The sequence below is a fragment of the Lepidothrix coronata genome, unplaced genomic scaffold (genome assembly GCF_001604755.1).
Source record: "Lepidothrix coronata isolate B3197 unplaced genomic scaffold, Lepidothrix_coronata-1.0 Scaffold2, whole genome shotgun sequence".
Taxonomy (NCBI): Eukaryota; Metazoa; Chordata; class Aves; order Passeriformes; family Pipridae; genus Lepidothrix; species Lepidothrix coronata.
The window spans coordinates 7,557,577-7,584,450 of record NW_016690182.1 but is presented as its reverse complement, the minus strand read 5'-3'; the positions used below and the strand labels follow the sequence as shown (position 1 = coordinate 7,584,450).

General features: G+C 44.6%; 1 protein-coding gene across 5 annotated transcripts in view; it reads left to right on the top strand.

The window, feature by feature from the left end:
* ATP11C (ATPase phospholipid transporting 11C) overlaps positions 1-26,874 on the top strand; it is a 55,309-nt gene that overhangs the window by 11,405 nt on the left and 17,030 nt on the right. For 4 of the 5 annotated variants that reach the window (XM_017817800.1, XM_017817811.1, XM_017817820.1 and 1 more), the window contains exons 2-21: positions 4,809-4,928; positions 6,962-7,051; positions 11,143-11,223; positions 12,213-12,320; positions 12,925-13,053; positions 15,488-15,591; positions 16,202-16,252; positions 17,091-17,155; positions 17,749-17,830; positions 18,203-18,353; positions 19,116-19,313; positions 20,228-20,389; positions 20,577-20,734; positions 21,373-21,444; positions 22,309-22,382; positions 23,052-23,155; positions 23,755-23,936; positions 24,493-24,756; positions 25,097-25,271; positions 25,990-26,092. In XM_017817800.1, coding sequence (XP_017673289.1) covers positions 4,809-4,928; positions 6,962-7,051; positions 11,143-11,223; positions 12,213-12,320; positions 12,925-13,053; positions 15,488-15,591; positions 16,202-16,252; positions 17,091-17,155; positions 17,749-17,830; positions 18,203-18,353; positions 19,116-19,313; positions 20,228-20,389; positions 20,577-20,734; positions 21,373-21,444; positions 22,309-22,382; positions 23,052-23,155; positions 23,755-23,936; positions 24,493-24,756; positions 25,097-25,271; positions 25,990-26,092 — 2,473 coding nt within the window. Of the gene's footprint in view, positions 1-69; positions 185-4,808; positions 4,929-6,961; positions 7,052-11,142; positions 11,224-12,212; positions 12,321-12,924; positions 13,054-15,487; positions 15,592-16,201; positions 16,253-17,090; positions 17,156-17,748; positions 17,831-18,202; positions 18,354-19,115; positions 19,314-20,227; positions 20,390-20,576; positions 20,735-21,372; positions 21,445-22,308; positions 22,383-23,051; positions 23,156-23,754; positions 23,937-24,492; positions 24,757-25,096; positions 25,272-25,989; positions 26,093-26,874 lie in introns of those variants that run through there. The other variant, XM_017817809.1, reaches the window with a different exon arrangement.

Here is a 26,874-nt window from a genome sequence, read left to right as displayed (position 1 = left end):
CTTTCTCTTGGACCTATGAGCTCTTGGAGTTTCAAATGCAATGTTGGTTGGTTGTTTCCTTTCCAAGGTCTGTGCACGTTATTGACTCTTTCCTGCAGGTTCAGGGAGAGCGGTGGGGTTGATCCCAGTCGATGGAATTCTCTCTCTAAATCAGGAGATCTGCCTAAATATGGGGTCAGCATGGGTAAGCATAGTCCGAACTGCTAAATTATTAAGGGTATTCTCAAAGGATCGCCTTTACCTGCATAGAAATCACTGAAAACAGGGAGTCTTAGAAAAATCGGCAAGAAAAATTTTCAATTAAAAATGTATCAGTTGGGCAGTGGAGTTGGTGTGCTGAACGACTGCCCAAGGCTGATGGATGTTTTGGGGAGGTTATGGTAAATTTATGGAGGCTTTTTAAAATTGTGCATGCGTTTTTCTTTGTTCTTTTGGGGCTAAATGAAACAGGAGCTAGAACAGGCTGTTTTGGGAGATGGTGTTATTTTTGCAGGCTTTTTTTTTATAAATCAGGTCGTCTTCTCTACTACATTTTGGATAAATGGAACAATATAGGAGAAATTAGACTTTAAACTATTCATGAGATTGAAGCCAAGTAATGTGATTTAATCTTTCTTTTGCATATATTTAATATAAGCTGTGATTTCATTCGAATGTTTGAACTTTGTACTTACACCATATAATTATCTCTGGTTTTAGCAGATGACTTTTTTTTTTAAATGCTTGCGGTTTTTATTAGATATGTTTTCTACGAGTTATTTGTGTTTACTTTGTGGCTTGAAGCTATCTTCAGCAAACATGAAAGCAGTGGTTTTTTTATTAGTTAGTTCTGGTTTAGGTGCTTTCTGAAACTCTAGTAAATCAAATGCTGGTGGGTTTTTTCCTTCTGCCACTGTGTGTTTTTTTTCTGGAAACAGGGTCAGCAGGTAGCACACAACTTGCTTTCCATATGGGGCATATAATTATACACTGTGCTTTACAACTGCCCTAGAAATAGTCCACTCAGAGTGGCTCCTTGTCAGCAGTGGCTGCAGGAGAGGTTCACCTCTCCTGTTGAACTCAGACTAACTCCATTAATTTTTATCCAGGCTTGCTAATTTTTACCCAGGTTTGCAACTTTTATCAAGGGCCATCCAGGTCCTGTACATGATGTTGTAATGGATTCGTAGAAACTGGGGACAGTGGGTGAAGAGGAGCCTCTGTCTGAGGCAGGGGACAGCCGTTGTGCTGGAGCAGGATGTCTCTGTGGGAGAAGGGCACAGATGGAGAGGGGAAAGAGGCACAAAGGGTTGCCAAACTGAGGTGAAGAATTTGGGGAGTGCTGTGGGCTGCAGATGTAATTCCGTTGTCTCTATGTAATGCTCCAACAGCTTCAAGTCACAGATGATTTTGGGTTATTTATTAGTTGCAAGTTGCATCCATGGGTATTTTTAGACCTGGTCTGATGCCTTCAAATCATATGTGTTCTTATTTCCCCCAAAAAAAGTTTGTAGTGAAATGCCAAACTTCTACTGACCTTCCATGGGTGTACGGGTGCATGTAGATGGGCTTTTTAAATTTGGACAGCATAAGAAAATAGTCATTATCCTTAATGCCTTGTTCTCAGAGCTGCTGCTCCTGGCAGTACATGAGCTTTATAAAAGGTGAGAATAGGGGAAAGTTGGGTTGCATCAAATTACTTAACAGAAATACGTTCTGTATCTGAATTTCTCCATGATCTGAGGAGGACTGTGCTCCAGCAGCAGCCCTTTGCCTGTGCAGCAGAGTGTGCCTGCATTGGTGATGATGATGTGGTTATTTATTACTGCAGCTGGACTCCTGGTCCTGCCCAAGGGGGAGAAGGAAGATGGAAAGTGAGCTGCCAACTTGAAGGATGTTCCTGGCAGAACAGCCTTGCTAGCCTCATCTTTATCTCTTATGATTTGTGTTTGGCTGTTGTCTTCCAGCTGAGCTCCTTCAGGAGAAATCTGGTTTGAATGCCCTGCTGAAAGATTGACTCGTTGATGGGCTTGGTTAGGCACTGGGGGAGTGGACCAGGAGCCCTGAACTGAAGCTTGAAATATTGCAGGAGAGACGCACGATGATGCAGACAGGATAGTGACTCTGCTCAAAAATACCTCCTTCCCTCCTTCCTCTCAGTTCCTGGTGTCTGCAGTGTCCCCTGGGCTGCTGCTGTGTGTCTGCCAGCTGCTGGGAGCTCTTCTGGATCGCAGGGACATGGTACAGCAGACAGATCTGAGGTCATCTACCAACATCCCCACATTGTCAAGCCTTGGTGGGATGATGCAGTGTGGCTTCCCCTGGCACTGTCCCGAGGTTGTGAGCAGTCTGACGCTACTAATCCCTACAGATAGCTCTGGTTCTCCCAGCACTCATGCAAACACCACGCCTCAGGCCGAGGGAGGTGATAAAGTGCATATGAGGGGAATGCAATTGTTTATTTTCTTGAATAATCCTTTTGGCAGACTTGGCTCTAAACAGCAGGAGAAACTCTGGCATTTGCCCACACCAGCTCACTGCAGAGCTGTGGACTCTGGGCTTTATAGAACCCCACCAGGCAACGAGACAGCTGTTTGAATTGTATCCAAGTAATATTTTCTTTTTTTTTTTTCCCATCAGAATTAAAATTTTTTATGAAAGGCGGTTGGAAAAGGTAATCTAAATCCTTTCTCTGCTAATCTGCATATTTTATAATTTTCCTCAAAGCCTGGCAGTTATTCCCTAAATCTCCCTGTAAGTCTCCATTGAGAGCTGTTATTAAGATGTAGCAATCTATTAGCGACCCAGCGAGAGGTCCAAGGTGGGTTCGTCAAAATGAGAGCTTTTAATTGCTGTGCTGAGCCAACACCTCTCGCCTCAGGCGTCATCGTGGTGTGTTTTCACTTTGTGGAAAGTGGAGAAGAGAAAGATGTGGTGTGAAGCCTTCCAGCTTCTCGTGGGGTGTAGGATGGTGTGACACCGTGGGGTGGTTGAGGGAGTGGGAAATGAAATGCTGTGAGTGGTGGGAGCCTGGGCAGACCTAGGAATGATGACTGCTCCCTCTCCTGCCACCTCACAGGGCTCGGATGCATTGTGGAGTTACAGTGTTACTGTTAACATGGGGTTACAGTCATTCTTCGTAAGAGATGCTTCCAATAAATAACTGAAGGGAGATGAGGGTGAAAGCCCACCTAGGAGTTAGTGGTGCTAACTCGGTGAGGCTTGGTCAGCCAACACACCACATCTGGGGTTTGGGTTCTCCTCTGCTCTGGGGCTTCATGTGCTCCATGCTTTCTATGGCTAACTGTGGATAGTCAGTAAATGCTCGTGTATATTTTTCCAGTAGCGCTTTAACCAGAACTTTATGGTTTCCATGCCAATACGTGTGTTTGGCAAATCCTCACCCCTGCTCCTTCCCCCCTGCTCTGCCAATGGTGCAGGCAGGGGAAGCTATCATTTCCTCCCTGTGCTGGAGGGATGCTCGCCAGGCACGCCTGGCTCCAGATCCTTCACAGGGACACGACGGGGACTTCACACTTGGGGACAGTCTGTCTCAACTCCCTGGTGCTGCAGTGGCACAGATGAATGGCTCTGCCTCTCGCTCCTGGGGTGCAGGTTGGTGAGACCCACCTCCATAACGCAGCAGATACATCAGGGAACATTTTTTGGAAGATGTGCTGTTCACTGCTGCAGGCGGTGGTGATGAGGCTGGGAGAGTGGTGGCATTCCCTATCTGGGAGTGTGCACCTGCCTTATCTGTGTTTGGGAGCTGCTGGGGGTGCTGGTGGCTGCTGCTGGATCTGTGTTGGGAGGTGCAGGGATATGGTGCAGGGTTGTGAGAAATTTCCATCTTCCGCTCTAAGCATCAGCTGCTGGAGGTTTGAGGATGGCTGTAGCAAGAGCAGTCAGCACAGCAAACCAGGTTTAGGCATAGTGTAAAAATACTTCTTTAATTAAAGATGCTGCAGATACGGGTGGGGAGCAGGGGGAAGGAAGCTGCTTCCTTTGGGCAGATCCCGCTCCTGGTGCGGTAGGATCAATTCAGTTGTTGCTGCTCCAGGTACACCTATTTTAGTTGTTTAAATTTTTGGTTTTTACACTTTCCCCAAGCAGCAGTTAGTCCCAGGCTTTGCTGTCTTAACATGTTTGTTTTCAGAGCACCTTTTCTCTAGCTGGGTTTTGTTTGCAGCTTGACAAGCTGCCTGTGATGAGCCCTTTGGACAACCGAGATGTGGAGCCAGATCTAGGGCACTCCATGAGTATCTGTCTTTTAAATAGAAGTAGACTTTTTCTAAGCTAAATCCAAAGTCTATGTGTACCAGTGTGGTGGTGAGACATTTTGCATGGACTTGAGGATTGGACAGGCGAGTATGTGTGTAAAGGAGGCTGCAATTTCCATCATTCTACGTGTGGTGAATAAACCCAAAGCTGAAGGACTTTCAGGTCAGAACTAGGAAGAGGTATGTAGATGATAAAATATATTCCTTATGACTTCAAATTCTTGATAAAGATACATATTCTCCTTCAAGAAGGAAAAATTGGCAGCAGATGTCTGGCATAGCGACCTGTCCTGGTGACAGGCTGGGGTTCTGGGAGCTGATGGCTGAGCAGAGTTGGGCTGCAGGCTCAGCATGGTCTTGGTTTTGCTAAATGACCTTATGTATTCTTCTTTGTGCTTTGAGTGGGGCATAGAAGTGATTTTTTTTGTTTCTAGCTGCCTTATTTCCAATGAACAGCAGAGTGCATTGAGAAACTGGAAGCTATTAACACAGATAATTAATTTTTTCGAGTTAAAAGCTAATTTCTCCCTTTCCTGGTTGCCCTGACAGTGTGCTGGGGAGGAGAAGCGGGTCGGTACACGCACCGTGGTGGTCGGGCACCGTCCTGTTTCAGAAACAGAGGCGTGTGTGGCACAGAAGTTCTGCGACAACAGGATTGTCTCCTCCAAGGTGAGCTCGCTCTGCTTGTCCAGGTGCATAGTGGATGTGCATTTCCTGCTCCTGTATTCACCCTGGTTTTATTTGGTGGTGGTTTTTGAAATAGAGAAACGCTGAGTTGCTCAGGGTTGGATGTAAAGGTCCCTTTGCAAGTGGAGCAGTGTGGTACGGAGCTTACATGCAGCTCCAGTCACTCTCTTTGGCTTTTTGTTTTTTCTTTCTATCAATGCCAGTGGGGGTCTGTACAAGTTCCTTTCTTCTAGGCTGGATGAGAGCAAAGCATATGGACACAATGGTTTTGGGGGGTTGGGGTAGGTGTTTTTGGTGGTGTCTTTTTTTTTTTTTAAGTTTTCTGGCATTCGCTTTGGGAAGAAAGGACAATTTAGATGTAATACAGTATGAGGTAACAGCAATCAGATTTGCAAAAGGGAGTGAGAATTGTTGTATTTTTCAGTCCATTTATAAAATAAAATTTCCCATTTTATTTTTTTTAATTCCATGGGATTTTTCTGTCTTGAGATAGGACAAAAATAACCATGCTCTGTTTATCCCTTTGGATGGAAAGGGGGAAACATTCATATGGTATTAATGCCGCTTTTGTTTATGGTGGAAAACTGTGATGACACCCATCTGCCTTCTGCTTAGCTTTTTTCCATGACATTCATGAAGCTATTTCAAAAGATTTGAGGCCAATTCGAGTAAAATATCAAACAAGTGGCATTCCATATTGTCAACACAGCTGGATACGTATCACACTGCTTAGGATTCCTGATGCTCAGCATACACTCAGGCTTCAGTTTTGCTGTACTTGAGCTGTAAAGCGTGTTTTCCCTCTCCTTTCTCTTTTTGTACATCTTGGCTCTTATCTGTTTTTATATGTCTGTGCTGTCTGAGTTTATTTTGGGGAAAAAGTTTTAAGTCTAGCCATGTTTAATTTGTGTAGCATTCCCATTGACGTTTCCCTGGCACTCAAGAGGGGGTCCTTCAGCGAGGACACCTTCCCCTGTTCCAGTTCCCTCTCTGACAAATGGTTTGTTTGAGCACTAATTTTAGTTCTTCCTTGATTTATTGTTGAATGTTGTGTCCTTGCTCTTTTTTTTCCATTTATATTTGCTAGGCATGGGTGGTCTTACCTGACCAGTCTCTTTTATAATTAAGTAGATATTGGCCTTGAGACTTGGCTGCTTATTCTTTTTTATTCCAGGCAGATGGAAAGATAGATATTAGACCCATTATTTTACATGTTCGTCCTAAATTCCATGTTTTCTAAAGCAAATGATTCAGCAGCCTTCTTAAAATTATAATAAAGCAGGACCTAATACCAGATTTGTATGGGCAGCATGGCTTTTTGTTTGTTTCGTATGCTTTTTGTTTGGTTTTGTTTGTTTCGTTGGCTTTTTGTTTGTTTTTGTTTGTTTCGTTGGTTGGCTTTTTGTTTGTTTTTGTTTGTTTCGTTGGTTGGCTTTTTGTTTGTTTTTGTTTGTTTCGTTGGTTGGCTTTTTGTTTGGTTTTTTTTAACAGAAAAGCATCTCTAAGATGGTTTGGGGAATTTGGAAAAAAATCTCCACTGTGCATTATTTCTTAATGAAATCGTATGTCTACAAATGCCTTTCTAGAAGTTGTCTGCTGAAGTAGATCCTGTTGTTTTTATTTTATTTTACCTTTACCATTTTCCAAATGTGTGGTTTGGGTTATTTTGACAAAAGGGAAATAGCTGTCTACTTTAAAGCAAAGAAACACAAATGCCCACACAACTGTGAGGCATTTCCAATTATTCCTACTCTGCTCCAGCAGAGAGAACTGGAGCTGGAATCTGAAGCAGGAGCTCAGTGGCATGTCAGCATCCAGGTCCATCGTGCTCCTGGTTTTAGATCTGGGACCTGGACCTCTGCCTGGAGCTGCTCAGCTGCCTTGCTGTGGTTCTCCTTGGCATGTTAAAGGGAGAACTCCTTTCTTCTTTTGTGCAAATACTTTACATTTTGTAGCTCTAGTCCCTCTCAGTCACATACCTTGGTTCGTTTGTGAATCCCCCTCTCTCCCCACAGTACACCCTCTGGAACTTCCTCCCGAAGAACCTTTTTGAACAGTTTAGAAGAATTGCCAACTTCTATTTCCTGATCATCTTCCTCGTGCAGGTAAGAGCTTTGCTGCTGAGAGTGGGTTTTATTTTGGTACAGATGGTAAGCACAGCTTGAACAAGAATTGAGCTTCAAAACTGACTCTGTGCTTATAAGTGGTTTTGTTTATTTTTAGTTGGAAGCTGTGTTATAATTCTACCACACCATCCAGTATATAATAATAATTAAAATATCTAGGCCTATCTGAGATGAGGTTTGAATGACTGCTGGAACATTGATGAACCGTCTTAACTCTAGCTGTTAAGATCAATCAACCAGTGAAAATACACTCGATGCTACAGAATCTATTTTTTTGTCACAGTTACTACTTTTGTTGCATAACTCTATTTTCTGAAGTCACATGATATTTGTATATCTCAGTTATGAGTTTCAGGGCAAACAGGAGAGATAGGTTGTACTTAGTAGAATTTAGAAAATGCGTAGGATGAGATTCAGTAACATGAAGTTTCAGGAAGCTGCTATGCATGGACAAAACAGCAAATTTTTTACATGAATGAACTTTTCCTGCTCTGCTTTGTAGCTTGAGTTGAGGGGCAAATCCTGGGAAAGCCTGAATACTCATTTTATCTGTTCTGTCATCCAAGAAAAGCAAGCTGTCAAAATGCATTGGGGCAAAGGGAGTTTGAGAGAATCACCACAGTGCATTTACTCACCTTTTAAATCCTCAGGCCTGAGTCTCAGCAGACAGCCAGCTCTAGGGCTGAAAATAGGCATCAGAGCTGTACCCCAGCAAATGAAGTGGCATTGTGTGGCTACTGCAGAGATCCTTCTGTTAGGTGGCTTCTCCAGGGTTTCGGTGATTCAGGACTGGGGTATCACTCTCTCCTAGGCTGCTTATTTGAAAGATGAGTGCCTAAAATCTTTATCCTTACAGTAAAGAGTTATGATTTATAGTCATTTCGGTGGTTGCTGCAGAAACGGGGGATCCCAAGATAACAGCTGTGTGTGGCTCTTCCTGGCAGTGTGACATGAAAGGCCAATTTACTCCGGCGTCAGCTGGCTTGCCTCCATCTCTTCATTTCGCTGGCGTTGCTCCATTTTGTCAGACCCAATTTGTAATTTGCCTTGAACTGAAGCGATGCCCTGGAGTCGGGATGTCCTTTTTGTGTAGCTGGCCACTTAGTGACGCGGTATTACATTTTATCTATTGACCCTCTGGCCACGAAGAACGTGGAATATTCCTGATTATACTTACAGAGCGGGTTGCAGTCTAGCTGCTTGCCCGTTTTAGACACAGGTGTGTGCAGGTGAGAGAAGAGCCTGATTGTTCCTCCTTCACTGTGTTCTGTGAGCACCTCTAAAATAAGGAAGCAGCCCTCATGGTCTATTAAAAAAATAACAAACCCAACCAAGCAAAACCCAACCTGACAGCACTGATCCACTGGATGCTGTATAGAGTAACCACCTGCCCCTGGGTGCTTCTGGAGATGTCACTTGCCTTAAAAAGCAGCCAGGGCCACTCCATTCATTTAAAATACCAAGGGTTGTACCTTGAAAAATGCCATTGCTTAAATGTTTGTGCTTATCTTTAAGTTTCTTCAAATGAATGGAATTGTCTTACATGATTGCTGCATGAGGAGTGAAGCATCACAGCACTTGGGGTATTCCCTGGTGCATCTACTCTACCTGTTGTGAAACCCTTTATTAAAACATTACATTGTGACTCAAGCTCTTTTGTCTCCCTAAGACAAAATAGGTACATTGGGGTGGAACACCTGTTACAGACAAGCAGGGTTACAGATACAAATAGTTGTTTCTTTGTTTCATCTATTGCAACACTCACAGGAATCTGGAAGGAAACTCCCAGTGGAAGGGATTGGTCTGGAGTGACTGAAGTCCAAGTGTGTTTGTAGACAGACCAAGCTGGTGGCAGTAAACTAATTTAGGAGGTACCAGGAATGAAAAGTGTCCCTTTTAGAGATGACTTCTACAGTGTGATTCTCAATCTCCTAAGGAATCACCTAGGAAGAATCTATTAAGTAACAGGAGGATTTTGTCACTTTTAAGTGGATCCAAATTAAACTGTTGAAGTCCTAAACCAGTTCAAAAATAGCTTCAGAGCAGTCTGCCTTTGATGTTCTGGCTCATTGTTGATGTGTTCCTCAGCCTTCCACCAGCCACTGAGCGGAAGAGCAGTATCCAGCCGTGGGATGTGTAGGGTGTGCAATCTCCAAATACATAAATTGCTTATTTCAGGGAATTCATCTGATATTTGTGTTGACAGAAATCGTATTGTTTGTTTACATAAATACATGCAACTGCATCTTGTCCAGTGCAGAAAACTCTTCTGCTGGGCAACAGGAGGTCCTCTGCTTTGCCCTTCTCAGCCAAAGCTCCTCTTGGATTCCCAAGACCTGTCCAGTTTTTGCAAGATAAGTTTTGTCTGACTGGCCTAAACTTCAATGATGTCACCCCAGTGAGAGGCCATCACGTGTGCTGTGTGCAGTGTGTCTGTGTGACACTTGGCACTATCCTCGCTCGAGGTTGTTCCTCCAAAGTCTGGTTTCTACCAGACTTTCTGCTTGGAGACATTTTACACCCATTTGAGTGAGCCAGGGCTTTGTGTTCCTGGAAATATTTGTGGTGTTTATCTTAGTTCACCCTCCTGCTACTTAACTCATACACCACTTATACAGGTGCTTCTTATGTTGTATCTCTTCCACTTCAGTATCCTCTGACTTTTCTCTTTGGGTTCAGTAGTGCAGGGTAATATTGCAGCGTGCAGCACTTCATGGTCAAAAATGTCCATGTAGCCAGTAAGAGGAGTCCTGTCTTTAACATGGCATTTTATGGGCAATCTGAAACAATAAATATACAGATGCTGCTGTTTTTGAGTGTGTCAGGGAAGCACAAACAAGAGACAAAGTCCCTTTGTGGGGACACAAAGCCTTTCTGCTGAATTTCCCCATCCCTTTCACCACAGAGCTCATCATCTGCCTCTTGTGCTCCCGTTCTCTCTGAGGACAGCAGGAAAAAGGGCCAATTTATTGTACCCTGGTTTGGAAGGTGGGGCAAGGGTGCAGCTTGTCCTGTTCTGCTGTTCTTACCCTTTAGGCCAAGTCTGGATGCAGTCAGAAGAAACAGTGGTTTCCCACAGCCTGAAGGTTTATTTAATGGTGATGGGGCTTGTTCTTTGCCACAGGGCTGGCTCAAGCACCTGAGTGAGCTCAGGAAGGATCCACCTATGTGCCCTAAGGCCCCTGTGTAGTCGTGGTGCTTAAATTGTGCTCTGAAATCCCAATTTGAGAGCTGAAAGACATAGCATGGATTTCTGTTTTACTTAAATATTCATGTTCTATTCCGCAGTATATCTAATAGGTAATTTGGGCTGATGTGTGTTATTTTTAACCTTCAATTGTCAGTGGTTCAAGATGACTTGTACTGTCCTCCCTTTCATAACCAGAAGTGATTTAAGGTTCAGCTGTGCCCTGTCTCCACTGCCAAACTGGAGAAGGGACCTTTCTGTGGCTCAGTGAGGAAAATGAGGGTGGTTGTCACTTCATTCATTGCTGCTGCCTCTGCCCCATCCTCATCCTCTGCCATGGTCCTCTCCAGCACACCCTGTGGTGGGAGTGGTCTTGCTGACATTCACCCTTTGAACAGTTGCATTTAGCCCATCTCCAGCAGCCTATTCACTCAAGCTTTTGTTTCCTGCTAGAGCAAGGTCAAGTTTAGGCTTTAAGCTGCTTCTGGTAGGATTTTTCCCACTGGAGGCCATCCCATGATCTTCAGGAGCAAGTATTGGAGTCTCCTTGTGATGGAGAAGGACACTCCTGGGGAGGCCTGTGCTGGTCCTTCTCATGTGCCCCTTGGAATTGTAGAATGAGTCATGGAATGGTTTGGGTTGGAAGGGATCTTAAAGATCATATAATTCCAACCTACCTGCCATGGAATGCCACTCAGTAGATCAGTTTGCTCAGGGCCCCATCCAACCTGGCTTGAACACTTCCAGGGACAAGGCCCTTTCTTCCCTTCCTCCTCTGCTGGGCTCTGACTTGCCTCCAGTGGGATGAGCCCCTTTTCCCCCCGTTACCAGGGTTTTGGTTTCTTCTGCTACCTGTCAGCAGTACATGTTTTTTTCTCTGCAGGTTATAGTGGACACCCCAACCAGCCCAGTGACCAGTGGCCTCCCGCTCTTCTTTGTCATCACTGTCACAGCTATCAAACAGGTACAGATGTCAGTGTGGGGAGAAGATGCTCTTTGGGACATGTAGAGAAAATGATGAACATGTATTTAAATATACTCAGAAGTCACCAACTTGGACTGGTAGGTTAGGTGAACCCTTCTTAGAGGGTGAGACACGTGCACTGGTGCTTCTCAAGAGAGACTGCATTTTGAGTGTGGTTATTGGTGTCTCTTGTTTTGGCAGTGTAACGCATCTCTGCATGTGCTGTTGTAAGCAGGCCCTGAGGGTCAGTAAAGCTTACTGCTGTAGTTCTGGTGTTACTTGAATGTTTTTTCCCTTTTTAGAAATGCTCTGTGGGTCTTTGCAGACATGTGCTCCAAGTATAGCCCACGCTCTGCTCCCGTGTTGGTAGGTGGAAAGGACAGGTTCTGTTCAACCACTCAGCTAGCCCTGAACACGTGTAATCCTCCCTCATCTTGCAGTGTTAAAAGGCCTTTTTCCTCCCATCATATGCACATGTGCCATTTAAAATTTCCCGATTTGAATAATAAAAGAAGTTTCTCCTACAGTGGCCGGAAAGAGAGCGCTAGAATAAAATCTATCTGCTTCAAATCTCAATGTTTTATTCTTCCAGTAAAGACTGAAGAGGAAGAGTCTCATCCTGCGTTACCATAGGAAAGAGTTGCGGGCTGCTAAGTGTATTATTCATATTATCAGCCTGTTCTTGCTAATGCTGAGAATAATAGAAGTGTGTTTCAGTAGTTTGGCTGCTCATTGCATGCCCCGCATATAGATTATTTTTGTGTGTTATTTTAATCTGTTCTGAATCTGTCAAATATGCATATGAAGTTTTTAAAATAAATTGATTCAGTCTGAGCTACTCTGGTTGATGTTTTGTCAGGCATGAAGGAGGTCTGAGGACCGCTTGATATATTCATTGTTTTAATCTGTCCCTCTACAGCCACACTCATCCTTTTTCATTAGTTTGCTTGCTTCATTTTGAGCTTTGTTGCCTGTGTCTGTGTGCCTAGGGGTACGAGGACTGGCTGAGGCACAGAGCTGACAACGAAGTGAACAAGAGCAATGTCTTCGTTGTTGAAAATGCAAAGCAAGTGCGGAAAGAGAGTGAAAAAATCAAGGTAACTGTTAACTCGCACATGGTTATTGCTGAAGCTGATGGGAACACAAAGATCTGTGTGGTAAGGAGACATGGGCAGGGGAGGAGGGATGTACTGGGTTCGAGCTGCCCCAGCCTGCTCACTTTCAGATGAGATGCTTCGAGAGCTGTTCCTGCTTAAAGAGTGAAGCTGCCTTTGATTGCTTTTGAAAAGCTGTCTCACAAAAGCTGAACTGGGGCTGACAAGTGACAGATCTGTCAGCGTTTTGCACTTCTCCAGGACAGGCAGTCCTCTTCTATTTCCAACTCTCCCAAGGACACCAGGAAAGTACACTTAGGTTTGACGTTAATTTATCACGCCACACTTCAGACAAGTACAGTTTCTTGCTCCATCAAGATTTAGCAGAGAAATAAACAGTAACTGTGCCATGTGGATGCTCTGATTTGGTGATGGGCTGGATCACCCTGTAGGGTTTGTGGGGTGATGCTTAAGGACCCAACACCTCTTGAACCCCAATTTACCTTCTTAGCCAAGGTGATTTCTTCTAGGGTTTGAGAGAAGCTAAATCATAACCATCTCATAACAACTGAGAGGACTTTTCATGTAAATATTTTCCATCTTCTAGGTTGGTGACATAGTAGAAGTGAAAGCAGATGAGACTTTCCCCTGTGACTTGATATTTTTGGCCTCCAGCAGCATTGATGGGACCTGTTATGTCACTACAGCGAGTCTTGATGGCGAGTCCAATTTCAAGGTGACAGGAATGGATGGGGCAGTGTGTGGGAGGTGGTCCTTTGGTACCTGGAGGTGCCACTGCTTCCATGACAGAAGGGTGCACTTAACTGGAGAGTGCTCCCGTGGAACCCATCCCTGTGGCTGCATGGCTGCATTTAACAGCTCCTCCCTCTTGTCTGCTTCCAGTGTGTCAGCACTGAAGCCCTCAGGGATTGTTTGTGCTGTGTTTTGTCTCCAAGAGCCATTTCTGCTGGCGCTGCCCTGAACTGTATTGATATTTATCAATACAGCTTCACTGCCTTACTGCCCACCACAGGAACATGTTAGTGCTTCCCTGCTCCAGCTGCACATTGCGAGGTCTGGTGCATCAGTAAAGCAGTGCCTGCAGCTCTTCAGCTCCCTTTCCAGTACCTGCCAACGTGCCTGTTACTTAACCAAGCATTTCCAGTGAAACTGGGGACTTTTTCAGGCAGTGTGTCCAGATTCATTTGGGGAATTTTTCACCAGTGTGAGAAAAGCGTCGCTTCTGGGATTTTCTCCCTTTCCCTGAAGCAAGAAGTGAAATTTAATACTAGTCTTCCTCAGGATGAATCTCTTCAGTTTATTTTCTTTCTTACTCTCTAATCTAGGGAAAGAAGCAACAGTAGAAAACTGTATAAAAAATTATCAAACCCAAGTGCAACCAAATGTTTGCACTTGGGTTTGATAATTTTTTATACAGATACTAGCAGCTGCAGTAGTAAGACTGGAAGATACTTTAAAATTACATAATTCATTCTGGCACACTCTGAAGTCATTGGGAATACCACTGTGGATCTGATAAGTGTTATCTGGGGTTTGTGGCTCATCTCTATTGTTGGCTATTAATTGGTTCTGGATAACTTGTGTAGGAGCTGATGCAGTGCTGGTGCACTGTACTGGTTCCACTAGTGAAGAGGAGTTGGAGCTTTGAAGTGGCTTGAGGCTAAAAATAGATAACCATATTAAAAAGGCTGCTGCTTATTTTTGTCAGGTGTATTATATGCATGAGTTCACATTACTTTTGCAGAGTCTTGGGTCTTAGTAACTTGTGAGTCTGTAAGTGTGATGCTGAGTTTCTATATCAAGCACTGTGCTGTGTTTTTCTTGGTTTGCAAATTCCTGTAGGTGACTGGGAGCTGTCTCCTGTTTCATGATGAGATGAAGATGAGTTGGAAGGGAAAGAGGAATAGAAAAGCCAGTTCTCTTTGGGGAAATAGGTCTAACATTAGGAACCAGGGTTTGCTGCAAAAGGAGGGTGAGGGAAGGACACTTGGGTAATCACCAAACCTCGTCTGCATGGATATCTGCTGTCATCCTGGTGGAGATTTTTCTGGTATTTGGGGCATGTCAGGTTGAAATATGGGAAAGGTGCCTGATTGAGTGAAACTGGAACAGAACCATAAAAGAGATTTTGTCAGGGCTCTGTCTTTGAAGCTCAAATCTTTGGTCATACGTTAGCTAAAAGAACAAGTGTTTTCTAAATACACTAGAGGATGTAAAGATTGTGGAATTGATTAGGAGACAGCTTTGAAGTATCACTCAGTAATTGCACAGTGTCTGTGGTTTTGGGAGCAGCAGATGCAAAACCCCACACAAGGGCTGGATTTGGTACTGGACACTGCAGGAACAGCTTCGAGTTGTGTTTCACAAAAGCTGTGATTTATACTGGGGGTGTGTGTGTGTTTGTGTGTCTGCTTTTGATACGAACAGCCAGGCAGGTTACCAAAACGGCATGAAGGTGGCTATTTATGATGCCATGACTACAATGTGTGTAATGTAATGGTGCTCCCTGGGATGCACAAGGAGGGGGACGCAAACGTAAGGAGTGGAGGAAGCTTTTTAATGAATTTGTTTATGAAGATGGATGGAGGCAGCGTGCCGTGCAGCCCGCCGTGACTTGGAGCTCTGAGTAGCTCCTATAAATAGAGCCTGAAAGGCAGCAAGCAGATCCTTTGTGGGCTTTCCAGTTAATTATGAGAGATGAACCTTTGCAGCAGCAGCTGCTAAAAATAGCTTGGAGTCTGCCTGTGCTCTGCCTGATCCCTGGGTGCTGGAGCTGGTGTCTAGTTACCATCAGGAGCCAGGGCAGGTGGTCCCTGGGAGCCCCTTCTTCAGGGGTCACCTGCATCCTCCCCCCACCTCAACCAGGACAGGTTCCTAGGGAACAACAAAGATGTTCTGCTTTTGGTAGATGTCTTACTGGGAGATATTCAGCAGCTCCTTGCCACTATGGTTTTTCTTAAGCTTTAGTGACTTCATTCTTTCACTGAGAGATGCTTCAGCTGCTTTGTAGGAGCATGGTGAGGGGTTGGGTGAACTGCTGGTGCTAACAAGCCTGTGCATGGTGACATTTTAAGTAACAGAGTGTAAAACTTGGGGATGGGGTTGTTGCTGGGGGCTTGTGGTGACACTGCCTGTTCTCCTCTGCCCAGACTCACTACGCAGTGCGGGATACCACCGTGCTCTGTACAGATGAAGCCATTGACACCCTCACTGCCACCATCGAGTGTGAACAGCCACAGCCTGACCTCTACAAGTGAGTCTGCCCCTCCTGCATCCCTCCCTGCCCCTCCTGCATCCCTCTCTGTCCATCCTGCCTGATGTCCTGCAGACACCTCAGCACCGTCATTCGGGAGATCTGCTAAGTTACAGTTCAGCAAAGCAAAGGCCATCTTCTTTTAGTTTGAGATCAAAAGGTTTCTGAAGGCAGTGATAAGCTTCTAGGCTTCTTCCATATGAGGACGGCAAAGTCAACACCACACTTCTTCAAGACTGAGTGTCTTTGCAGGAAAACCTCTGTTGTGCAACACTTGCCGTGGTGTAATGAGCTTTCTTTTTGTCAGCTCAGCTGTGGTAATGGTCCATGTGATTATCTTAGCCACTCTACCTCCCAGGTGAAATACATTGGGCCAAATGACTTCCAGGAGTAAGGGGTCTTTGTGGTCAAATCCTATGCAGGGACACCCCTGGCCCTGGGGGTGTGTGGTTTTCTCCTTGTCTTGAGCGCAGCCACCCCTCTGAAATGTTAAACTCTCAAATGCACTCATTTCTGTGTTTGCTTCCATCTCCTGTCAGTGATTTTTCTTAGTATGTTTGTAGTATCTATAAGATGTTTGTAATAGAAGTTTCTCATATTTTTATTACAGATTTGTTGGAAGAATTATCATCTACAGAAGTAACCAGGAGCCTGTAGCCAGGTTGGTCTTACAGCCATCTGCTGGCCCTCTTCAGAGGGGTTGGGCATCTACATAAAATTTCAAGGATCTGAACTTGTGCTGCCATCATTTGGGAATGTTTTTTTTCTTTAACCATTCCAAAGATTTCATTATAAAAGGAGACCTCCCTTCTGCCATCCTGTTACTTGTTTGAGCCCCTCTTGGGGAAGCAGTGCAGGACCACCTGGTAATGTCCTGCCCTGCTGATGGAAAATTTACCAGACAATCACAAAATATTTTCTTTCAAAGGAAAGCAAAAACTTAAACATCAATCGTAGGGTTTCAGGGAAAAAATGAGCAAACAATGTTCATAAGCCATCAAAAAAAAGTCAGCTGTCACTGGGGCATGCTGGATGTCTATTGTGCTGTGATGGATCTACTCATACCCTGGAAGCAAGAGAGGGTCGTGGATGGGAGTCAACAGAGTGTCATTGGGGATTTGGGAGAGAAATAAAAACATAAATGGGACCACCAGCTTTGATGGTGCCATTGATTGACTGTGCTTTGATGCTTTTAAAATCGGATTTTCATCTAAGTACTGGAACATACGAGATCTGAACATTTTGCACTTATTCCTCAAAAGCCTTACTGATAATCCCCCAATAAATGTGGGACTTTGAGCATCAGGGATAGTCTGTGTAAGATGAAATGGAAATATAAGTATATAAAGAGAAAAAAAAACCCTCAAGCAAGGCCCAATTTTACATACAAATCATGTACTCAAATCTAAAGAGCATCTGTTTAGCTTTATAATCTGTCTCTGAGTCTAAATTATAAAGCAGTTTGAGTAATGTAATGTTATAATTTCTTTTGTGTTTAGGTCTTTGGGTCCTGAAAACCTGTTGCTGAAAGGTGCTACCCTCAAAAATACCAAGAAGATTTATGGTGAACAGTTTTTATTACTTATTCATTTAAATAGTTTTGATAAATGATGAAAAATGTAGATGTTCGTTCCTAAATTTGGAGAGGGAAAATACTTCTCTACAGCCTGACTGCCTGGGCTGTACAGCTGTGTTTGGCATGCAAGCTCATTGCAAAGTGGACAGGGTGAAATTAGGAGACAGTGGTTGTGTCTACAGTGCTGCCAGGCTGTGCAGGTTGTATTTATACACCAGAGAAAGCTTTTCTTTTTGCCTGAGATACAATGAGCAAGGAGTTGTTCCCAAATCCTTTGCTGGAAATGTGCTAGGAGCAGAGTTCCAGACACTGATGATTTAGGGCGACGGCCGTTATGGAAGACTGATGGTTTTTCTGACTGTATATGATCCATAGGCTCCTGCTCAGTCCTCTGGGATACATGCAGTTGCATTACTTGGCAGCCTCAGAGGTTTCTGTAGTTGAACAGTCCTTGGGTAATGCCTCTTCCTTCAGCTGGGATTTGAGTTTGATGTAAACACCGATGCCCCTTATGGTCAAGTGCCAGCTGGGTCCCTCTGGGGCTGCAAATCCCTTATGAGCCCTGCTTTGATACCCTGCAGGAGTTGCAGTCTATACTGGAATGGAGACGAAAATGGCTCTGAACTACCAAGGGAAATCTCAGAAACGGTCTGCAGTGGAAAAGTGAGTATTTATATTCCAGAAAAAATCAGTAAGGGTTGTTGGGTTTGTTTTTGTTTTTAATGGATGACTTGTACAGACATAATCCCCTAATCTACTGCCTTTTGTTTCAGATGCTCTCTGATTGCATAGGAAAATCTGAGTATTTGATAAAGCATGTCTTGCAAGAAGCAGCATAATTTAGTATTTTTTTAATTTAAAAACAAAATTAAGAGATGTTAAAATATATGAACCTGACCCTGAATATCAGCAGTGTCAAAAGCACTTGTTCTGTATTTCCTTTCTTAAAAGTAAGGAAGTCTTGTTGCTGCTTATTTACACAGTTTTCTGTGTAAAAATAGCTGCAAGAATTGAAAAAAGAAACCTGTTTTTCAGATCTATCAACGCTTTCTTGATAGTGTATTTGTGCATCCTATTGAGCAAGGCCACTGTGTGCACGACTCTGAAATACGTCTGGCAGAGTAATCCATTTAATGATGAACCTTGGTACAATGAAAAGACTAAAAAAGAGAGAGAGACATTCAAGGTAAGTGGATTTGTATTTCAGCACCTCCTCCAGCTTTACCTATTCTGACTGTTTTATTTAATTGTGGTGCCTGCTGCCAGCCCTGTGAGTCCTGTTTGCCCGCAGAAAGTGCTGTCGTTTCCTTCTGTCTCTCCTGCTGTCTGTGTTTCTTTCCTGCCTCTTTCGTGCTTGTGCACAGTGATATTTGTGTGGAGCAGGGCAAGGCATAAATAAATACTATATAATATAGAAGTGCAGCTGATTTAACCTGGGTCCTTATCTGAACTGGAGCTATCTTTCAGCTTTGAATAGGTAAACTTAAATTGAGGCCACATCAACCAGTTTCTTAAACTTGCCGAGACGTGGGCAGTCAAGCCTGAAAGAGAGAGTGCAAGTGTGTAGAGATCTGTTATTTGATGGGTTATTGAGCAGGACTTACAGGGATGTCACTGAATCAGTTGTACCCTTGCCATAACTTGACTAGTCTCAAGACACCTGCTCCTTGTTTCCAGTTACTTGGGATCGGGATGGACCTGCAGCAGTATACTGTTAAGAGGAATATGCTTGGATAAAACATTGTTTTGGTCACTATGGAGCTTTCTTTTATTTTTTGTCAAAGGAAAATGGGATTTAGCCCTGTATCTTAGCTGTGTTCATTTTTGGGTTGTTTTTTTTCTGTTTAACCTTAGAAGAAGAGCTGTCTAAAATCCCCGAGGTGTTGCTGTAAACTGGCCCTGAGTTACTCCTGATGGACACAGACTACATCTTCTCTTTCCTTTGTAGGTCTTGCGGATGTTCACGGACTTCCTGTCATTTATGGTTCTCTTCAATTTTATTATCCCAGTCTCCATGTATGTTACAGTAGAGATGCAGAAGTTCTTGGGCTCCTTCTTCATCTCTTGGGACAAGGAGATGTACGACGAAGAAATAAAAGAGGGAGCGTTGGTGAACACCTCAGACCTGAACGAAGAGCTCGGGCAGGTCAGAACACGCTCTGTTTGCATCTGCTTGGATGAAAGTGTGGGTGAAAATGTCCCCCCTGATGGGAACCCTTGTTGTGGTCCCCTCAGGGCAGAGCTTCACCCGCTTTGGTGGCACTTTCCATTTAATGTGATTCCCCCTCGCTCTGCGAAACAGATAAGGATATAAATAGTGCATGAAAGAGCAGGAATTGGGTCACGCCAATTGTTTCCATATTGGGGAATATCAGGCGCAGCACTCTGCGTGTCAGGGTGGTTTGCTTTCACTGCTTCAATTAAAAATTAAAAATCCTCTGTCTCTTTGAGGATTAACGAAAATGTCTGCCCAGTCATCTCCCTGGGCATGCAGAGCACTCGCAGCTGCTCTGCTGCTGGGGCACCTAGGCAGCCTAGGCTTCCCTTTCTTATCTGCACCAGGAGAGACTGAATGGAGGGCATGTGTAGTGCTTCCTGCTTTTAATTTTGCTTTAAAAAACAGTAAAAATACATTTGAAGTAGCAATTAACTAATTGAAACACAGCACCAAGATGAAAATCCCCCAAAGGAGGCAGTAGACCTGCAGTAGCAGTTCTATAAGCACAAGGAGCTATAGCAAAGTACCCAAGAAAGAGGATGAGGGGAAAGTGAAGAGCCTGGAAACAGATTTTTAAATCTTCAGAAACTGCCTCCTGCCACCCATGAAACAGGCTGAAAAACAAAGGAGCTGCTCTAAGGAGCAAAGTAGAAGAACTACACAGTGATGAAATGGGGCACCTGCGTCTTTTCTGCAGGGTCAGGTTAGGATAGCAGCAAAGTACTATTCTCCAGCACCGGCACAGATGCAGTGAAATGCCCCGGCCTCTTTTTCTGGCGGGGCTCCTTCCCCAACAGCTGGGGCTGGAGGTGCAGTGAGGCAGCCTGCCTGCTTGCTTCCAGGTGGAGTACGTCTTCACGGACAAAACCGGCACCCTGACAGAGAACAGCATGGAGTTCATCGAGTGCTGCATAGATGGGCACAAGTACAAAGACTGCATGTCGGAGGTGGATGGCTTCTCTCAGACTGATGGACTCCCAAAATACTATGGCAAGGCAGAAAAGGTAAGAAGCGTGCATATTGGTGGCTGTTGGGGTTTGGTGGTCAGCTCCTGGCTGGGTGAATACAACGGAAGCTGGGAGGGGGAGTGTAGGATTTGGAGTTCTTTGGTTTTTAAATATGTGTACACAAAAATCACAACCAGGTACTGCAAGGTGGGCTGGTAACAAGCCCTACCTCATTTCTGCCTAGAGCCGCGAGGAGCTGTTCCTGCGGGCCCTCTGCCTGTGCCACACGGTTCAGATCAAGGAAGCAGACCAGGTGGATGGGCTGATAGGACACCCAGAGCGCAAATACACCTACATCTCCTCTTCCCCAGATGAAATCGCTTTGGTGAAAGGCGCAGAAAAGTAAGAATTTGAAGATGTTGGATTTTCAATTCCCTCCTTTTCTGGAGCCCTCATGGCCTTGTAGTTTAATCCCCAAGAAACAGAGACCAGTTACCATTTGCATATTGCAGTGAAATTGTTTCCTTGGTGTGCAGTGGCAAACCATAGGGTGGATTACTTTTGTCAACCCCACATTTGTGTCCTGCCAGAGATGCTCAAGGCCAGGCTGGATGGGGCTTTGAGCAACCTGGACTAGTGAACAGAGGGTTAGGACTAGATGATCTGTAAGATACTCTCCAACCCAAACCATTCAGGGATTCGATGCTATTGCCAGGCCCTAGGTTTTAGATGAGGCTGTTGCAGCTGTATATACTTGCTCATGGCTTGTAAATCTGCCAGAAACCCAGTGGACCATGTCCAGAGGCTCTTGATGTCTCTGTGCTCCAGTGCCCAAGCTCTCCAGGAGATGGGAGCAGTGCCAGAACATCACAGCAGACTGTGCATGCAGTAAGCAAACATCCAACCGTGCTCTTTAGCTCAGGCTCACTGACTTCTTTGCTCTCCTCTGCAGTTCAGAAGGCGAAATGAGAACATTTTTAATGCATAATATGTGCCAATGGGTGTTTTCAATGTTGTTCTGTCCTTTTGTTTATTGACAGGTATGGTTTCACTTTTCTAGGACTTGAAAACGATTTCATGAAAATACGAAACCAAAAGAATGAAACTGAGATGTAAGTGCTGCTGGGGCTGCCGAGGAACAAGGCTGCTCTTCTGCACTGCTCCCAAACGGCTTAAGCGAGTTTGGTCAGCCTGGCAAGGTCAAAGCTGTTCCTTGAGGGCTGTCAGGCCACGCTGACCTGCCTGAAAAGTCCTGTCCTCTTTACAAAGCACAGCACAGCGAGGTGCAGGCTGAAAGGCTCACTTACAAAAATCCACGGGTGGTTTACTGACGTCTAAATTCAGGTCCCTTAAGTGCCTGCAGACCTTTGCGTGTATCCTTCATCCGTGCCCAGCCATGCAGATGGCTCCTGGTATTCACTGGGTGGCTGCTGACCTTATGGACAGTGGCTGGGTCTCACAGCAGGATACTGTAAGCCTAAATATATGATACATCTCCCTTCCCTGTAACCTTTTTTCCCCTCCCAAGCTGAAAATGGTTAGATTTTACCCTGTGTTCACAGCTTGGTGGATACCTGAGAGTCACTGACCTAATCCCAGTGCTCCCTGAGAATTTGCCTTCACAAGCAAGTTTCACTTCTTACTTCCTTTGCGGTGAAACTTCTTACTTAATTGGCAGAGTCAGTGTTGCTGCCTGTGCCATGTGGTTCTACCACTGCTGAGCCTCTGCCCACCCTGGGGACTTGGCACAGTGGTGGCACCCACACCCTCAGCCCTATGCTCAGAGCACCACTGGAGTTCAGGTTTTTTTCTCCATTTTCTTGTGCAGTAGCTGTAAAAAGTACATTCCCCAGCGGGTGATGCCTCTTGTAGAGTGTATTGATTTCTGCAGCTCATTGTTAGTGATTTTCTGTCTCAAATAGTTATTTTTCTGGTTTTCTTTTACTGAGTCAAAGCTTTTTTTTTTTTTTTTTAAGGTACCAACTTCTCCACGTGTTGAACTTTGACCCTGTCCGTCGTCGTATGAGTGTCATTGTGAGAACCACCACAGGTACAATCCAAGTGCATTTGTGGACTCTCATATGTATGTGCACGGATATAAAACACATTCTTCTTATTCCTGTAATCTAGAGAGACTGAGCTTTTAGTTTTCTAAGCTGATCTAACTAAGTTCTGTACTGGTTCTGGTTGGGATAGAGTTAATTTTCCTCCGTAGCAGCCATTTGGGACCCAGCACCAGATCAGGGGAGGGAACAGTGACCCATGGAGAGCTTCCTGCCTGCCTTGTTCCAGGCTGGAACAAGTACAGAGAGAGAGATGTGAGAATGTCCCCTGAGTGGGATGGGGTTTCATGGGGATAACAGACAAAAATTCAGAGGTTGCCATCCTTCTCGAGTGTCAGTAAGGTATGGGGTGCTGGTTTTACCCTCCCTGGTAAGGTCACCAAGGCTTCTAAATAGGAAAAAATAAACTACTTTGTCCAGTCTGCTACAGGAAGGTTGCTTAGAAGCAGGTAGGGACACCTGATGTCCCAGCTTGGGGTCAAACAAGATTTTACACAGGCTAGTGCAAGACCACTTTTGGTAGTCAGCTGGGCTTCTAGCAGTTCCTTCTTTAGTCCTGCCAGATTTCCTCCCTCAGCATCACTTGCTCACTATTGACGTTGTTAAATTTTTCTACATCTTATGAATGCTATAAACTATTTATAATTTCCTTATAGGAAAGTTACTTCTCTTCTGTAAAGGAGCAGACTCCTCTATTTTTCCAAGGGTGCAGCAAGAAGAAATCCAACAAACAAAAGTCCATGTGGACCGCAATGCTATGGTGAGCACATGGATGGAATTTGGCTGGCTCCTGGGATCAGGAAAGCTTTATTCCAAAAATAGGGATGTGACCTTGCTTTGGAGGGAAGTGTTGAAAATCTGAGTGTCACTTCACATTGTTTTGATGCTAGGCTTCTTTCCTTTTCTGTTTTGTTGGCTTCCACCTTTATTTGATATACTTATATGGTCTCCATCACAGTTGTGTCCAAGCATCTCCCAGGCAAGTTAAAAATAGAAGTAACAACAACAGGCTGTTTAGTCCAGTGGGAGAAGTGCCTGATCCCAGTCGTGGTGGCACCTGGTCCCTGCTCTCCCTGCCGAGTGCACGCTCTCAGCTCTGGTCCTTCTCTTAATTTCTCTCTGCCCTATGCCCTGCACATGATGAGCAGAACCACGATTAGTCTGTGGGGATGAAGTCACTGTATAAACACTGAGAAAATCTCTCTTTTGACTCAAGCCAGCAAATTGTCCTTGCCCTCGGGGTCAGTACTGCCAGAAGCACTGACGGTGGACAAAAGCATTAACCCTAAAGTGAGGAGCTGCAGAGAATCTAGTTTTAGGGCACTTGTCCACTTTGTTTTCTTTCCCTTCCCACGCCAGGATGGCTATCGAACGCTCTGCGTGGCCTTCAAAGAATTAACTCAAAAGGAGTATGACAAAATTGACAGACAGCTCAATGAAGCTAAGATGGCTCTGCAGGACAGGGAGGAGAAGATGGCCAAGGTTTTTGACGACACAGAAGCAGACATGCACCTGATTGGGGCTACTGCTGTAGAAGACAGGTAAAGAGGTGACCCCACCACCAGCACTGTAGTACCTGTGGTGTCTCTGTGATGTTTCATTGTGGCCCTGACTCGCTGTGGTGGAACTGAGCAGCCAGGCAGATGCTAGCAGTGTCCAGGGCAATGAATTACACCATGGCACAGCCCATTTCACAGTGCCCTAGTTGCTAAAATTGGCTGGTGTAGTAGAAATTGGGATTTATTAATAAAACTACAAAAATACTTGTACTTCTAGAGTGTGAATTAAGCACACAGCATTAATTTGCACATCAAAACAAATTCAGTTCCACATGCAGTTATAGTAACTGCAAGTGTGAATTAAACTCTTACTGTGAGACCTAAGAGTCAAGAGTAAAACACAGTGATTTCTCTTTTTGCCTGCAGACAAAAACTCGGGATTGCTGATTTCTAATCCTTATTCCTGTGGCAGTGATCTCCCCAGCATGGGCAAAATCAATTAACTTCTCTTGAGCTGGTATTTCCTACCTGCAGAATCAGGGTTATGTGGATTAGGTGCAGGCCAACCTGAGGAGTGATGTTTCCCTTGTGCTTGCAGGCTGCAGGAGCAGTTGGCAGAGACGATCGAAGCTCTGCACGCAGCTGGCATGAAGGTTTGGGTGCTGACAGGAGACAAGATGGAAACTGCCAAATCCACCTGCTATGCCTGCAGGCTCTTCCAGACCAGCACTGAGCTGCTGGAGCTAACAGCAAGGACTGTGGGTGAGAGCGAAAGGAAGGAGGATCGGCTCCATGAGCTGCTGATGGAGTACCATAAAAAGCTGATTCAGGATGTTCCCAAAACCCGGGGAGGCCTGAAGAGGTAAGTGGGCAAGAGGACTCAGCCATGGTGAATTTCAGATGCAAATTTGATAGAGAAATAGGACCTTGTGGCCCTGGGGACTGGCTGCTTGCAGACACTGGAACTGGCTCCTTTGCTTTGCTCATCATCTCTAATATTAGTTACCATTGAAATTACATACACAGTTCCTTTAGAGAAGGATGCATGTTAAATCCAAGCTTTTTAAGATTGCTAAGCCCTCAAGAATGGATGAAAAGAAGATTAATACAAAAGCAATTTCTTTTTCACTAAGATGATACAAGCAGCTAGATTGACTTCTTAGTCTGATTTTGTTTCAAACGTGTTCCTTATTGTGCCCCAGAAGCTGGACGTTGAGTCAAGAGTACGGACTGATTATAGATGGCTCGACGCTGTCGCTGATACTCAACCCTTCTCAGGACTCTGGTTCTAGCAATTACAAAAACATATTTCTACAAATCTGCTTGAAGTGCACTGCAGTCCTCTGCTGCCGGATGGCTCCTTTGCAGAAAGCACAGGTATTTACTTCTAACTGACTGAAGCTCGTCATTAGGTGATGTGACGCACTTTGAATTCATCAGCTGGGACTCGACCTGATCATCTTAATCAACCAGGACTTCTCCAGGCTGTGTATAAGCCTTGTCTGAGCTTCAGAGCATGATGAAAACGCACCATTCTTTCAAATCTGAACGCAGACCCTTTGTTTAATATGCTCACAGGAAGCCACAAACCCAGGGCAATTAGAAATAAACAACCTCCCCCGTTTACTTATTTTTCCTTTCTGAATTTGTCAGATAAAGTCCATAACTTCCTCATGACAGTAGATGATGGATGTCCCAGCCTGATAAGTGGTGTGTTTCTGCACCCTGAGACACATGAGAGGTCTCACCTTTGGGACAGCAGGGTCTGGCAGAGGGGAAGAGCAGGATGCTGCTGCTTGGGTTTGTTTTTAAATACTGTCCTTCAACCCTATGCAGCTGGATCTGGGCTTTTGCTCTAATTGTGACTGCAAAGAAATTAACAAGGCATTACTTCCCCTTTTTTTATTTTTATTAACCTGAACTGTGAACCAGGGTTTTATTAACCTGAACTCTCCAGGTATTCCATTGCTGCTGTAGAAGCCTGGTTGCTTTTCTTGGCAGGGGGCTTTTTTGCAGGTGGGATGGTGGGAAGATCTCTGGAGGCTTTTTAACTGAATTTTGGGTTCTGCTGCTATCCTTTTTTTAAATATTTTAGATTGTGCGAATGGTGAAGAACACAAAAGGAAGCCCGATAACCCTCTCCATAGGGGACGGTGCAAATGATGTTAGTATGATTTTGGAAGCACATGTTGGAATAGGTAAGCCCTCCTGATAGCACACATCTCATACCCAAGACCTGTCTGCTCTTGCAGAGGTTCACTGTTGAGGTGCAGTCAGTGTTTCTGATTGCACATGGCTAAACTTATCCTACTGAAAAATGAGGAAACTCTGCTGTTGCTTTCTTTGGAGCCAGGGCTTGACTCCAGATCAGTGCTTGAGATCACAGAATAGTTTGGGTTGGAAGGGACGTTTAAAGGCCATCTAGCCCAACCCCTGTAGTGACCAGGGGCATCTTCACTAGTTCAAGTTGCTCAGTCCTGTCCAACCTGACCTTGAATCTTCCCAGGAATGGGGCATCCACCACCTCTTTGGACAACTTGTGCCAATGTTTTGCCACCTCCACTGTAAAATGAGAGAGAGATGAGATCATCATGTGCTGCTCAGCTGTAATAGTACCATTCTCTTCATCAGTGATGTGCTGCAGATTATGTTAAAAAACTCTATGGCCAAATTCGTTGTGGTAAGGGTTGCTTGGGGCTCAGAAAACAAAGGCACAGGCAGCAAACTGGTGGGTGATTAGTGGGAATTGTTGCAAAGTCAGTGCCATGGAAGTATCAGACTTCAGCATTAACTGGTCACAGTAACTCAGTAACTTAGCACTGAGGACCTGCACATTTTTCCCAGGGGCTGATGCCCAGTTATGTTGTGTCTGTGCTGTCCATACGACTCATGTGAGGCTGGAAAGTACCCTCCTGTCTGCTGGTTGGTGTCAGAGATAAATGAGATTTTTGTAATGCTACTAAAGAAGCATCATTGGAAG